The sequence below is a fragment of the Spea bombifrons genome, chromosome 2, assembly GCF_027358695.1.
Source record: "Spea bombifrons isolate aSpeBom1 chromosome 2, aSpeBom1.2.pri, whole genome shotgun sequence".
In the NCBI taxonomy this organism is placed as follows: Eukaryota; Metazoa; Chordata; class Amphibia; order Anura; family Pelobatidae; genus Spea; species Spea bombifrons.
Genome location: NC_071088.1, coordinates 83268059 through 83283108, shown reverse-complemented (window position 1 = coordinate 83283108; position 15050 = coordinate 83268059). Strand labels below are relative to the sequence as shown.

General features: G+C 37.3%; 2 protein-coding genes across 6 annotated transcripts in view; one reads left to right on the top strand and one right to left on the bottom strand.

The window, feature by feature from the left end:
* NF1 (neurofibromin 1) overlaps positions 1-15050 on the bottom strand; it is an 89841-nt gene that overhangs the window by 35663 nt on the left and 39128 nt on the right. For 3 of the 5 annotated variants that reach the window (XM_053454970.1, XM_053454967.1, XM_053454968.1), the window contains exons 30-35: positions 11978-12040; positions 10218-10376; positions 9536-9633; positions 9046-9192; positions 6359-6505; positions 6135-6245 (exon numbers count right to left, since the gene is read on the bottom strand). In XM_053454970.1, coding sequence (XP_053310945.1) covers positions 6135-6245; positions 6359-6505; positions 9046-9192; positions 9536-9633; positions 10218-10376; positions 11978-12040 — 725 coding nt within the window. The remainder of the gene's footprint in view (positions 1-6134; positions 6246-6358; positions 6506-9045; positions 9193-9535; positions 9634-10217; positions 10377-11977; positions 12041-15050) is intronic. The other 2 variants (XM_053454969.1, XM_053454971.1) reach the window with 1 other exon arrangement.
* On the top strand, positions 1401-2663 carry OMG (oligodendrocyte myelin glycoprotein). The gene has a single exon (XM_053457726.1). It carries the CDS (start codon positions 1401-1403, stop codon positions 2661-2663), a length of 1263 nt encoding a protein of 420 aa, XP_053313701.1.

The following is a 15050-nucleotide window of genomic DNA, read 5'->3' as shown; positions in this document are numbered from 1 at the left end:
ACCCTAAACATCAACATGTAGTAAATATACTACAGAATGGCTTAATTTTCTTTTTTAAATCCGCCTTTTAAAATGGCCCAGTCAGGGCCCAGACCTTAACCCATTAAGTACTTAAGCACATTTGTGTTTGTCTAGATTTGTGACTTAAATGTAGATCAGATCAAATTTTATGATACAATACAGAAAACTAGGTAATTCCAAAGGGTTCACTTACTCGTACTTGCCACTGTATATGTATACATACAAAAACTGCAAGAATTAAATGAATAGGCACAACACAGTGAAACGCAGAAGAAGTGAATCATCCGGAACTCTGAGCAATGACAAAGTACCACTTTAATTAATATTCTGAAGGTGGTCTACAATACAAGAACATGTTTTCACCTGTTAGAAATACCCTAAATCTTACTTGGTACGTGGCCCTGACCTATGTTCAGAATAGCCTTATTTCTATCCTATGAAAATATTTTCTATATTCATTTTTTCGTGGAACAGCCTCTTTAATAAAAGGTAAAATCTGCAGGATATGCTAACAAGGCTGTCATTTTACATGGTAATGCCAGAATTATTGCTTTAGATAGGGTATTTGAGTGTTTACATTGAAGGGGGCATACGCTAATAAATCACACGCGTGTGCTTTATTGGCTGAGCCACGTCCCCAATAAATTTGACTCAGCAGTAGTAGCAGCCCTGCAGTCCTCCAAACCACTTATCAGATGCACGCAGCGCTCCTGCTCACATACGCATAATGCAGCTACGGAGAGAAGCACATTAAGTGAAAACCGAACAAACTGCACACACGCGAAGGCTCCCCATTATCAATGTATTGATTCTGGATGGAAAGCCAAACTGGTGAGTTTGCTTTATGACTAAGAACAAATAGTATCTGTAAACCTTGTGCATAAGTCATTAGATGATTTATGGTTCCTTACGACTTGACATTAATATCTGATGTTTGCTGCCTTAAAAATAGGGGCTTGTGTTTGACGCACAAAATATAATTTGCAACAATATCAAAAATGTAAATATAACCATTTATCAAAAGTGCTCACAGATAAAAGCATGCAAGGTTTTTCTTGTATCACATTACTGAAAAAATAAAATAAACCTCAATAAATAGTGATTGCCAACATTGAAATTTAAAATGCCCATTTAAAACCTAGTTTTATGAAATATTAACTCAGCTTTTAATTAAATGTAAGTGTTGTATTGTATGCCTCTTGAAAACACTAAAAACCCTCTGCCTTCTACTAAATTCTATATTTGAATGTCTTCATTTTCATTTAATATTTGTATAACCAGATATAGGAATATGTCTCTACACACCATTTTGGCTGGTAAAGGGTTACATAGTAATACACAACCTGCTTATTTAATCTTTTACTCAACTGCAGGTAATGATGGGTTGCTGGACAAACCCCTGGCCAGTATTTCTGATACTTTTATGCTCTGTACCAAATATTTTCAGCATTTGTCCAAAGAAGTGTGTGTGCTTTCTAAGAGACAGACATGTTGACTGCTCAATCAGGAACCTCACTGCTTCTCCACATGGACTGCAAGACAATGTGACACACCTGAACTTCTCTCATAACCATTTGACCAACTTAGATCATCAGCTCACTAGATTCACCAACCTCAGGTCACTTGATGTTTCTCACAACTTCCTGAGGAACCTTCCTGCTCATTTGCCAAGATCTATGTGGTCAATTTATGCCTCACACAACAGCATTAATGTTATTCACAAACTGGACACGGTTTATCAATGGAATCTGAAAACATTGGATGTATCCTGGAACACACTGCAGAGGGTAGTCCTCATTAATAACACACTGGGTAGCCTACAGCTTCTGAATCTGAGCAACAACCAGCTCTGGACTGTACCTACCAACATGCCATCCAACATTCAAACTGTTGACTTGTCAAATAACTACTTGATACAAATCCTACCAGGAACACTAGTGAGACTGCATAACCTTCAAAATCTCTATCTGCACAACAACAGATTCACCTACATACCTAACAAAGAATTTGACCACCTCGCACAGTTAAAGGAGTTAACTCTCTATAACAACCCTTGGTCATGCAAGAAACCACAAAATATCCTGTACCTGCTAAAGTGGGTTAGAGAATCAGGTCAACATATCATTGGCTGTCCCTGCGCTAATGAAACCATCACACATCTGTCATCTCCAGTTGAAGAATCTGAAGAGCTGCTGGATTATAAACCATTACTTCCTACCTCTAGTTTGACATTCCTGGAGGCCCAAGAAGAGAAAACCTACGAACAGGTACCATTGTCTATGGCTGTAACATTAGCCCCTAGTATAGCAAGTACTTCTGTGGCAAGCAGAGATGAATTTTTATTCCTAAACGAAGGCTCCGCTGATGAAATGATTAATTTAAATGACAGCATTATTAGTAAAAATGACCCTCCTCTATTAACATCAATAGAAATTGAGAGCATGGAGGTACATGATACTACCCTACCCAAAAGAAAAGGAAAGTCTTACAACATAACAAAGGTAACAGCCAGCCCCACTGCATCTACCGTGGTACCAGGCAGCACTGTAAAAATAAAAAATCACATTCACTCATCTGCACAGACAGAGAAGTTTCTAGCAGCTATGTTTATACCTATACTTTTGGCACTTAGGGCTATCTGAAAAAAAGCATACAAAAAAGAACCGTTTCCAATAACTGCTGATCATTTATATATTTAAAGAAGAGTGCAACATAAAATATTCAGGAACATTTATCTTACATGATTTGCTTTTAATTAGAAGTGTAACTGATTTACAGTCTCAATGAAAGACTATTTATACAAACAAGACATATAATACAGCAGGTACAAGTTGACAAAAAAGCACAATGGATTTTTTTCTTAATTTTTATGTCCTGATGGCACACATTAAGTTATATTTGAAAGGGGAAGGCATCATAACGTTCCATGTTTACATGTCATAGGATGCTGCAGTACTATGTAGCAGGTTATGTTGCATATTCACATTTTTCTGTGCTTTTATTCCAAAATGGTGCTGTAGTCTAAATGGAAACTTCGTACTTCAAAGACACTGATATCAATGTTGCATGGCATCGGTCTTCAATAAACTTTGGGTGGTTAATATGTTCCTTTCATCAGTAAATGAAAAAATGAAGCTTACTTTGTCAAACCATTATGTTTAGCATGCAAAATTCTTCTTCTTCAACACGTTCTATATGTACTGTAGCTAAGATACTATTATGTACGAGATCCTCTGAAATGCCGTCAAAAACAAAATGAATTCATGATATTTCAATGCTAGGCTGACTGATTCACAGTCAAAGTAGACTATCACACCGATCACCAAGGACAAGGAGTCATTTGCATGAAGCAAGAATTTCAGACAGCATGTGGCACACAAAGAGCCATCTGCACGTTCTACGGATCCTCTTTCTCAACACAAGACTAGTATTTCAATGTATGCATTGCAGCTATAATTGCATTATAACAAAAAGCACTATGGTAAAAAAATGGGACTTGTTATTTTGTATATCTGAACTCTAATATCTAGTTTTATAATGCAAAGTTCCATTTTCTCATATTGTATAACAGTACAAGAAAACCCCATTGATGAATAAAATTAGAACTATGAATTGTTAGTTCTTATAAATATGGACATATGTAATAAAAAACAAAAAACTTAGAATCTGAAAGCAGCAAAGGAACACTTCTGTATTGAACCAATGAATGAAACTAGTTGACGGTGTTTCTGGTTTGTAAGCAATAATGTCGGAGATAGAATACTTGTCTACAGTAATTAATGCATAATATTACTGTTACTTTTGTGTTGACCTGTTCATATCAGAAAACTACCATGGACAATAATCATGTGTGGTTGAACAATAAAATCCTAAACAATGGAAAAGAACCAAAAGAACATGTTTTTTTACTTCAAAAGAAAATTAAATGTGAGGGCCACATTATAAAAATATATATAGTGTACATATAATTTAAACTAATCTGGTTTATGAAAGCACAAGTTATTCTAAGATGGCTTCCTGTAAGCATTCCAAATCAAAGTGGTGAACATCTCCTGTGATATCACTGCAATGGCAGGTGATGGGATTTGTCCTTTAATGTAAGTCATCTAAGGCACATCATTTGAGTATAGAGCTGTCTGCGGACACACAAATCAGATCCATCCAGCAAGTGAAACGCTTGGTGCCAGTAAGCACATCTAGTGAGGAAGAAGGCAACCAATTCTTAATCCTCGCCAACGCCTACCTAAAAGCCCACAGTGAAGTATTTGAGATTGAGTTTATGCTGAGACTCGCTTGTCAAAGCTTTCTTGTTTTAACATACCGTGCGAATATGGACATATGACTTCTCTTCTGTCCCAGAAGCAGTTCAGAGGACTACTAAAACACTGCCATACACAACGTTAAACTTGCAAAATATCCAACTTTTCTAAAAACGTACACAACAAAAATGATGTCCTTCATGTTTTAGCGTTTTTAAATTAAGATTTTGTCAAATAAAGTTCTACATATACTATATCACTTCTTATTACATTTGATCTGATGTGGAGCTTGGGGAGGGGGGCACAAATAACAATCCATCTACTAAAAACAGGATGATGCGGTGTCAAAGTACTGCAAGACAACCATTCTGTTACAAGGGTTGGTCTGCTGGATATACCGTATTTGCTCGATTATAAGACGACCCCGATTATAAGACGACCCCCCAAAATCAAAATATTAATTTAGGAAAAAAACAAAAAGCCTGAATATAAGACGACCCTATAGGAAAAAAAGTTTTACCAGTAAATATTAATTCATGTAAATATATTTTTTAAATTTCCTTTTATTTGCCAACCTGCCCCCCCCCAGTTATGCCACTCTGCCCCCAGAAATGCTTTATACCCCCCTATTTGCCACTCTGCCCCATGATATGCCTTATACCCCTATATGCCACTCTGGCATATAGGGGGTTAAAAGGCATATCATGGGGCTGAGTGGCATATAGGGGGTTAAAATGCATTTCTGGAGGTATATATGCATATCATGGGGCTGAGTGGCATATAGGGGGTTAAAATGCATTTCTGGAGGTCCAGAAATGCATTTTAACCCCCTATATGCCACTCAGCCCCATGATATGCCTTTTAACCCAGCATGTACTGGCTGCCTTGGCTTGATAGGAGTGTGATTGCTGCTAACAGCAATCACACTCCTATCAAGCCAAGGCAGCCAGTACATGCTGGAACCTGGGGATGATAGTAGTGGGATTACAGCCTCCCTATGCCATGCTACAACCCCCACCCCCCTTACACATCCATGCTATCACACACAAACACACATTCACAAACATTTAAATACTCATTCATTCCATTAATCACACATACTTCACACATTAATCACACATACTTACCCAAAAACCCTCCCCCACCCCCTTACCTGAACTGCAGATCTCTCACTCGAAAACTTCTGCAGGGGACCGGCTGTACGAACAACTGCTCTGGCCCCGCCCCCAGAGGAGGGAGGGGGAGATAGAGTTCTGTGAGGAAGCTACAAGCTTCCTGTCCTCCTGCTTCTAACGGAAGAGACGCTGCTCGCGACCGGTAAGCAGCATGGCCCCAGCCATTTTTTGGGGGTCTGATTAGAAGACGACCCCGATTATAAGACGAGGGGTATTTTTCAGAGCATTTGCTCTGGAAAAAACCTCGTCTTATAATCGAGCAAATACGGTAGATATCGGCCATGCTTGCGTTTTAAAAAAGGAACCTGTGTTGTTCTGAAAAGGAAGTGGATTGGAACTTCACTATCGTTTCTCACATAAGGTGAGTGCTCTCAGAGTGTGTATTGTAATCAAGCACATGATGCGCTGGGCAAACCGGCCAATGTACTCCTGGGAATATTGGTCAGTTACTAACAGAGGAAAGTAAATGTTACTACAGCCCATACTAAAAAAAAATATATAAATATATATATATATATATATATATATATGAAACGGACTAAACCCAATTTATACAATACGCAAGGTTAAAGTAAAGATAAAACTCCATCAAGACCAACCTTCGCACCTGCCTACGGTGCATCATTTGAAATATTTGAAACTAATGCTCAACTTTACTGAATCGCTCTGTTTTACTTACCGCCTTGCAATGTAGTAGAAAACAGGATTTCCAGCTTTTGATGTCCCTGCTTGGTAAAATATATTCAGAGTCTTTAGTGCTTTGAATTCTTCTTTTTCATGTACTTGGTGCCTGTGGAAGGAAACATGAATTATTGTATTAGGAGAAATACACACAAAGAAAAATACATTTTTACAGCAGTAACATTAATCACTGGCAGGGCAAACTCTGAATGCTGGCCTTACCTGGTCATGAATTCCTCAAACTTGGAGCTTGTGAGATTTAGACTCGACCAATGCGTGTCAGCCACAGGTTTGTGTTCTGGTGGTCCCAGGTAGGCAAGGAGAGTTGCCATTTTGTCAAAAGGTCGCCTCCCAACTGCTTTGTGGTCCCTAAGAGACAGTAAAAGTATATAGATAAATTTAATTGGACTTTGCAAATGTGTTAACTATTATTTTTGTGTACCTAAAACCTTGCGAAATGATGGAAAACATTTGACATGTCTACAAACACCAATTTATCAATGGTTCTAAAAGGATGTACTGCAGTACATCACTAACAACATTAGAATCTGCTTCCTGATACATCTCTGCCTACTTTCCGTGCACTAGTCAATGATGAGGTGATTAGTGTTTCAGAACTGATGATCTGATGTATATGATGGATTAGAAAAGAGCCTTTCCCAAACTGTTATCACAAAGTTGAAACCATAGCATTGTCCAAAATGTCATGGTATGCTGAAGGGGACATTCCAGCATGATTCTGCCCATTCGTGCACTCTCTCTCATACACTCTTTGTCTCCTCTCCAGTCTACGTCTGGTTCTCCGTGGACAATAGGATAGGGACATCACCACCGATGGCCATATGCAAAACGGCAGAGATTTTGGACACATTGTCTCTCTGGACAGGAGGATTGGGGAGAGGGTGTGTACAGAGGCTCTGCCATTTTTCCTGAAGTAACTTCGCTGCAAAAACGGAGGAGCTTTCAGTCACAGCCTCTACCCTAATCATCCGATCGGAGGAGAGGGTGTGCCCTGAAGCTCATCCACTTTGCAGGACTTCACAGGTGGTCATATCCCTGTCCCGTGGTCGACTGAGAAGCAGACTATGAACAAATACTTTTTGGAGCGTCAGAAGACAGAAGAACAAGAAGATGCAAGCTTAGAAGCAGAGCCGCACGGCACAGAGACAGGGACACTGAAGCAGTTGGCAGATAAATTAGGGAGACATTCTGAGATAGCATGGGGGGAGAGTAAATGAGAGCAAATAATGAGAGTGTGAGAGAGCAGAGCATAAAAGAGTTTGTGAGTAAAAGAATAAAGGTTTGGACTCCCGCACTAATATCCAACTACCAAATGGAATAACCACCTAGAACTGCAAAACTCAAAAGAACAAGACAAAGCTATTTGGACATGGTTGTTGTGTGTTATAAATGGGTCAGAAACTGCTAAGAACATGCAAAATACAACAGCGTATCTGTTCTACACCTACCGGCACCTGTATGTCCCACCCTCTCCCTGAAGCTACGAACCATGTATATTCACAGAATCTATTCTTGGTAAGTTATGTCAGCATCTACATGCTGGCCTAGTATAACATGGACAAGGTTTCCAACTGGGTAACCAATTGCATTCATAAACACCTAGAACCTTTTGTGAACAGCTACGATGTGTACATGTCAGCCAGTCGATGCAGCAGAGGACATCTGATATGCTGGAGAATAGCTATTGCTATCAATCTGATTCATGGCTAGGACTGTCCCAGAAGATTTGGATTTCCAACAAACAAGTGGAAAGGCACTACTATAATTATTGTACTATTACTAGTGTAACACCAAAGTATACATTATTAAAGGTATTCCAGCATCTCTATAACAGTCTCATCAAGAAAACATGACTTTACTGAAGAAACTAACACGCTGCAAAAAGATCCATACACAAAGCAGCATATGATCTTCCACATAAAACAACCAAATGTGTTAAGGTTATCCACAGACTAAACGAAAGAATGGAAATAAGGCAAATACCTTAGCATATACCACAGAATTGTAATTATATTATTTTTTAATAACAATTTGAAGTAATAGTCCTCTACTATATTACAAGTTATGGATATTAGATTAATGGGGACAGAACGTTGATCCAGGGATTTATTCTGATTGCCATATTTGGAGTCGGGAAGGAATTTTCCCCCTGGTATGGGGCAATTGGCATCTGCTTCATAAGGGTTTTTTGCCTTCCTCTGGATCAACACAGTAGGGACACAATATGTATATAGGTTGAACTTGATGGACTTTTGTCTTTTTTCAACCTTATGAACTATGTTACTATGTTACTCTTCCTGTGAGAAATAAATAAGCTTGGGCCTATGTGACCCCCTTCTATAACCCTTGTGTCTTAGTCTGTCCAGGATTGGAAATGGAAAATCACCAAAAGCAGTAAAGAGCTCCATATATTGGGAATAAACTCCCTGCTGCTTTAACTACATAAAACATCTACCTCTTTAGCTATAGAAATACCACACATACGTTTAAATGTTAACTTCTTGTGGTTTATCTTGTGGACGTGTAAAATGAAACTATTGCAAATGTGTGAAATCGACAGAAATTGTATTTTTGCCAAAATATGAAGCAAACATGTGAAAACTTGGTGTAACTCTTGGAAGAGATCAATTATCTGCTGTTCATACTACAGATAAAAACAAAGGACACAGACTTGCCAATTACAAACATAACTTGTGTCCATATTTCACAGATTTCTCCTTGATGCATGCATAGCCCACCCTAGTCAATGGCCGATTGAATTTTTTTTTTTTACATTTTATTAAGATCTTTATGATATTTAACAATCTTGTGCCGTAATGTTACCCTACCTCAGAACATTGCTGGTTAAATGAATAAATTAATAGAACAGAATTCAGCAAATGCATTACCTGTTACTGGAAAGATATTGTCCGATTTTCTCTTGGTTGTTCCAGAGCAACCGATGTAAGGCAAGGACATTTCCATCAGTGATAAATGAGAGGCTGTGATTGACTGTGTCACTTGGGGGACAGTTATTTGCTATATCAAAGAAAAACCTAAAAAATGAAATTCTATCTTAATAATCGTGGTGCAAGTTGCCAATACATGGGGATATTCAATAAGAATTAGATGCTTTAAATAAAAACATCAAACAAAACATCAACGAATAAATTACTATCAAGAGCAGCCAGTTTAGCTAAAACACCAAGAAAACAGGTGTCACAACTGATATGAGGAGCCAAACAATAAGTAAACACACATTCCTTCAACATTACGCTGAAATAGATGCTATATATACACACAACAATATATTGGAAAAGGCATTTCTTTAGTCGAACACTCGTGTAAAAAGATTAATCCATAGGCTATTACATTATATGCCGTTGCCAATATTCTTACCTCCGTGCGGCATCAAAATTGCTTTTGACAAATTCATTGAAAGGTCGCATATGCTCTTCTTTAGTGAATAAGACGTGATTGGCAATACTCTGAAGTATCTAAATGAGGGGGGGGAAACCATTGTTACTGTCTGGTATTTAAGTGGTCAATTGCACCCTAACCTACGCATACAACAAATTAGCATAATGGCATTCTCTCCTATTAGCAACTTCATTTCTTGCAATTCTTTCTCATCAATGCACAAGATATTTATGTAACTCCCATCTGCACTGAGAAGCATTACAGGCGACCTCTACTTCCAAACACAAAAATACCATCAGGCATTATTCTTCAAGAAATCCAAGCTATGCCGATATATTTAAATCCTTAAAAAAAAAGGATTTATATATTTGGCCCCTCAATATATTGAATAGCTTTGAGAGTTTTCGCATATGTCGGACGTCACAGGTCAAATTAAAGAACTGCACCAGGCGTAAAAACTGGATCATACACTTTATGCACCCACAATGTATGTCGGTCTCATAAAAGAGTCTTTGGTGCTTAAGTCAAGAGAAACAACGTTAAAGTCTCTACATAACCATGGGAATCTTTCAATGTCTCCATTTGTTAAAATTGTTAACAATTGAAGTGGCACATAGCTCAGTCTTTTTATGGATAACAATCAGTTTCCAAGCAACTTCACCTTTGACATTAATTTCAATCCGCGTTCAATCCTTGGTGGGGGTTTCTTATCCAGAATTCCTGCTTCATAAGGAGATACAATGGCAGGGTTGATAAACCTGAGGAACATGGCGCTTCCTACTGCCCCAATGCTATTCTGCGGGAACCTCTGACTCACAACCTGCAAAACAAAGCATACATCTTGTATAGCATTATGGACATGGGAAATCTGTGTAGTCTACCACTTCACTTTTGTGTTTATAGATATATATATATATATATATATATATATATACACACACACATATATACATACATACATATATACACACACTGAAGTCAATTTTGCATGTACCAATGTATTTTATTGAATGCAAATACAATTTGTGTATGCAATTTTTTTTAGTTTAAAAATAGCACTTCATTAGAGTTTAAGGCATGGTATGTTTGATGCAAGCTCTTCAGTACACACTCTTCCTGCACTGAGTAGAAGCAGCTAAAGGAAGGAGGAAGATGAGACTCATTTGAGTGAAGGCTCATTTTATAACTTTGGCAATAAACCAAAGTATGCAGCAATTTGCATGTCAAAAATGCATTGGGATCCTTGCAAAATGGACTCCAAAATGCATTCACAATACAGGAGATTACACTGTCCCCTTTAAAAATCAAGTAAGGCAACACATATCGCAAGGGCGTTTCAAAAATCTTAAAATCGGACAGGTACTGCACGCAATACTCAGCAATGTGCAGGCAAATTAAATCTGTAGTAATAATTGTAAACAGGCAACTCAAAAAAGTATCAGCAAAAAGGCAAATCATGCGAAGTCTGTCTATGGAACCAATCTAAGGACCGTGGTCAAAACGACCCAACATAAATCCAGTTTTCACTATTACAGCATTATCCCAATCTGAAGGGGTACAACAATACTTTATGTATTGTACTTTTCTATTAAATGTAAAATATTTCCAGTGCATGTATACATGATATTCTGTAGTCTTGTTGTCTATTTTTATACCCACCAAAACGCAGGACCGCTCACAATTACAAGGCACTGCACAGAGAGATTTCAGTGTAGCCCCCGAGTTCCAGAACAACTTTAAGAGTAGGATACATAATATATACATGAGCTTTCGCATCAGCGAGTACGGTAGTTCAGAAGGCCTCAAACACACGTTTTCCAAACAACCATGTTGAACTGAAGTTTCAAGCATTGTACCATGAAATGTGTTTCCTTTAAAGGATGTGAACTTACCTGGTTTACTTGAAATGGTGAAAAAACTTGGGTATCAAGTACGTCTGTCCAAACCAATATAGAATCGTAGAACGTCAACTTAAGATGGCTAATTTAGAGACAGAAACCCTTCCAGAAAGAACAATGGAGTACCAAACCCAAGCATCTAGAAAGAAGCAGAACTAGTGCGCCCTGGTGTCTACAGTTTCTTCACACCCATCTCTGCATTACAAACCATGAATGCCACAGAAGCGATAAAGCCAAAAATTAAACAAAAAGAGCATTTTTCCTGTATCAGTCACACAAAGAACGTGTAAAATGTAACAGAATTCCAGTGTGTTAATTGAAATGAAAGCTATTCTGTGCCAGAATTAGTAGAATGATTTTGACAGTGGAGGACTGACAGGCCGAAGTGAAGATGTTTAACAGCAAAAGAAGAAAAAAAACAAAAAAACAAAAAAGAAAAAGCATCTATTTTTATGGAAATCCCATCTTGGTTCTGTTGCCTTTTTGGGACAAAAATGGCTAAAAGAAAGTTCTCCAAACTTACTGATTTTTTGTTTTCCTTTTTTTCTTTAACGGTAGCTTTACTCAGTAGGGAGTGGCAAGTAGCCTACAGGACAGAGATGAGCACAAACAAGTCACACCACCAACTACACAAAGCAAAACAAAAAGAAAAAAAAAACACAATGTGGACTCGCACATAACGTTTTACACAATAGGATGTAACATGTACCAGGTAATGATATACAAACCATTCATGTTGAATCTTCTTTAAAGCCAAATCAGTGTACTGTGAATTTTTTTGTTGCTTTAACAAAAAAAACTGATTGCAAATCATATCTACTATTTCTGGCTACATTCACTTCATATCAAGAAACTCCACCATGTTGAGAACTATGGGCACATATTAAAGCATATACACAACACAAGATCAACATTGGAATTACACTTATTGGCAATTACTGTAGGGTTATCTTTGGATACAAAAAAGAAAACATGTTACCTATTTTAATAAAAATAAAAGTGATCATTGATATTGAACCTCAATCTGTTCGATGTTAAGCCAAGGCACTGTGAAATGAAAATACAACCAAAATTCCGGATGAACATGTACCTGCCAGGCACTGAACAAAGAAAGCTCACGCACAAAGTTATATCCAGATGTGAAAACTTCTGTGTTTAGATCTATACATGATTTTTTAGGACAATACGGATCCCTATTACTGTGACAAAACATTGCTGTAATTTACTATAAATCTACAATCCGATAACTGTACACCTGGTTGTAAATCAATACTAGTTTTAAAGTGCTGAACTTGGTAGATTTGTAGTGCAATTTTCAGGAACATTTTATGTAAAAATGGAAACTGAGGACACAAAAAAAGTTAATATAACCATTACTTGTAATGAGTATTTTTGTTTTTTAATGTATAATTTTCTTTCTGTTCACAGAGACTGAAGGCATGATTATATTTCAAGGATGATACTTTTAGCAGAGGCACTTCATGTAAAATTCATCACACAGGAAAACCTACTTAAATTTCCATATCGTATCTTCGGAAGTCTGGCTCTATTTCTAGTGGTCAGCTAAACTACAGCTAACTTCCGGACTGTTTATGCATCAGGCGAGAGCCGAAAATGTGCATTTCCAGAGTCAGGGTGTTGCATTACAACGACTACAGCTTTATGAGATCTCCGAAGAATGCCTTTTCAGATAGCTATTTACATACTAACATGTGTGGAACCATATAGAAGTAAACATATTTCGAATTTATAGAAAGAAAAAGTAACCACAGATATGCAATGCCTTGTCAACTTACAATAAAAACAATGTCACCTAACAATGACTATTATATTACATTTAAAATCAAAGTATAAAACTAGGTAATTCTAAGTAATATTAGAAAATTAGTAAGAGGCCTAAATACCTTTGAAGGGCACTGTATATGCACTTGCACATATTCATAATATTTAACATAAGTATTACATACATAAAGGATAGAAGAGGATGCTATCGGATACTTCCGCTAGGTGACAACATTTCTAAATTTATTTTGAATGGTCAAGCAAGCGATCGACAATCTTCTCCTGTCATCTCTCTGCATTAACTACATGTTAAGCAAAATAACTCAAAAAGTGGATGAGGTGAAGTGTAATGGTTTAATAATTGGAAAAACAAGTGTGTATCATACGTGTGAACTACATTCACATATATATTATACCTACAAAAAAGGAAAGTGTGTGTAATTGCATCACGTGACATCAAGATAAAATTAGCTTTAGTGCAAGCGTGTCACGAACATCTGAAGGTCTGTCGAGGGATAGCGCACACACAATGCCCCACCTGAAGGTGTACACACATGTACATGCAGTTCCCAGGGTGAAGTACCACTACACGTTAGATCACATTCCCTTGCTTAGCACGAGTAACAATTACATCTTGGCTTTATACCAGAACCTCGTCATTTGCAGTGAAACAGCAAACAAGATCAAGAGAGTGGCATCCAAAGAAGAAATACACTAAATGTACCTTTAAGGAACCTTAACGCCATAGTCCTGATCACACAAAAACAAATATTAATAGAATCGGGTTACTCGCTAAATACAGGGGATAACAAGTGGATATGGTGATTCTGCGTTTTTATATCCGGAGGAAACTCAACAATAGGGGCGCACTCAGTTCTCTTCTTAAGCTATCTTGGAACCAAAGATGATACATACTCTACACAGAAATCTGAATTGTTAGGCATAATAATTGAGTTCTGCCGGACATCAGTAAGATTAACATTAAAAAACATTAAGTTATTTAAACTGGGCCTTCGTTGAACTGGCTACAGAAATGAACCGTTACCTGTTCATTTCTGTAGCCAATGGTATTTGGTAAGAAACAAAAGACAATCATGTGTCTTGTTTATAAAAGAGTTATACGATTTGCAAAATATCCTACTAATCAAAAAACCTTGAAGAACAGGGATTTTTAAACAAAAGCAGTTCCGTATTATAATCTGTATGAAATGCTTGCATAAAGCAGGCAAAAATAAGAAAACCATTAATACAAAGGAAAACAAACTCCAATTAAAGCTCTTTAAATGAGCTCAATTCCTTTTCTCAGACATCAGACATGGGCAAGAAACACTGATCTCAAGTTTCCATCAGTGAAACCTTCTCTGGGGAGCTGAGTAAGGAAAAAGAGTCAAGCTAATGAAACTGCAATATATTTGCACATAATAATCCCACAAGGAGCGCACGTGTAACAGATATGGTGTGAAGGACTACGCTCATCCAAATTCTAAATTGTAAAAAAGAATCAGACGTTCAAAGGGGATTAAATAGGAAATACATCCAATACTACAGAAAATGTTTTTGGTAGTGGCAAAAGTGCTTTAAAACAACCACTCAGACTTGCAGAAAAACGTAAAATCGTTTGATAAATCTAAATTGTAAAAGGCCAACCCAGATGTGTTTTTCAAAAACAAAATAAGGGATTATTAAAATGGGGAATCCGCCCAATCACAAAGCCTTAAAAGTCAAATAGCATACTACTGAAATACACCACCCTAACATGTTAATTATACACACACACATATATATATATATATATATATATATATATATATATA

Bases quoted from the DNA above. Each gene is read 5' to 3' on its own strand.
- OMG (XM_053457726.1), top strand. From the start codon at position 1,401: ATGGGTTGCTGGACAAACCCCTGGCCAGTATTTCTGATACTTTTATGC.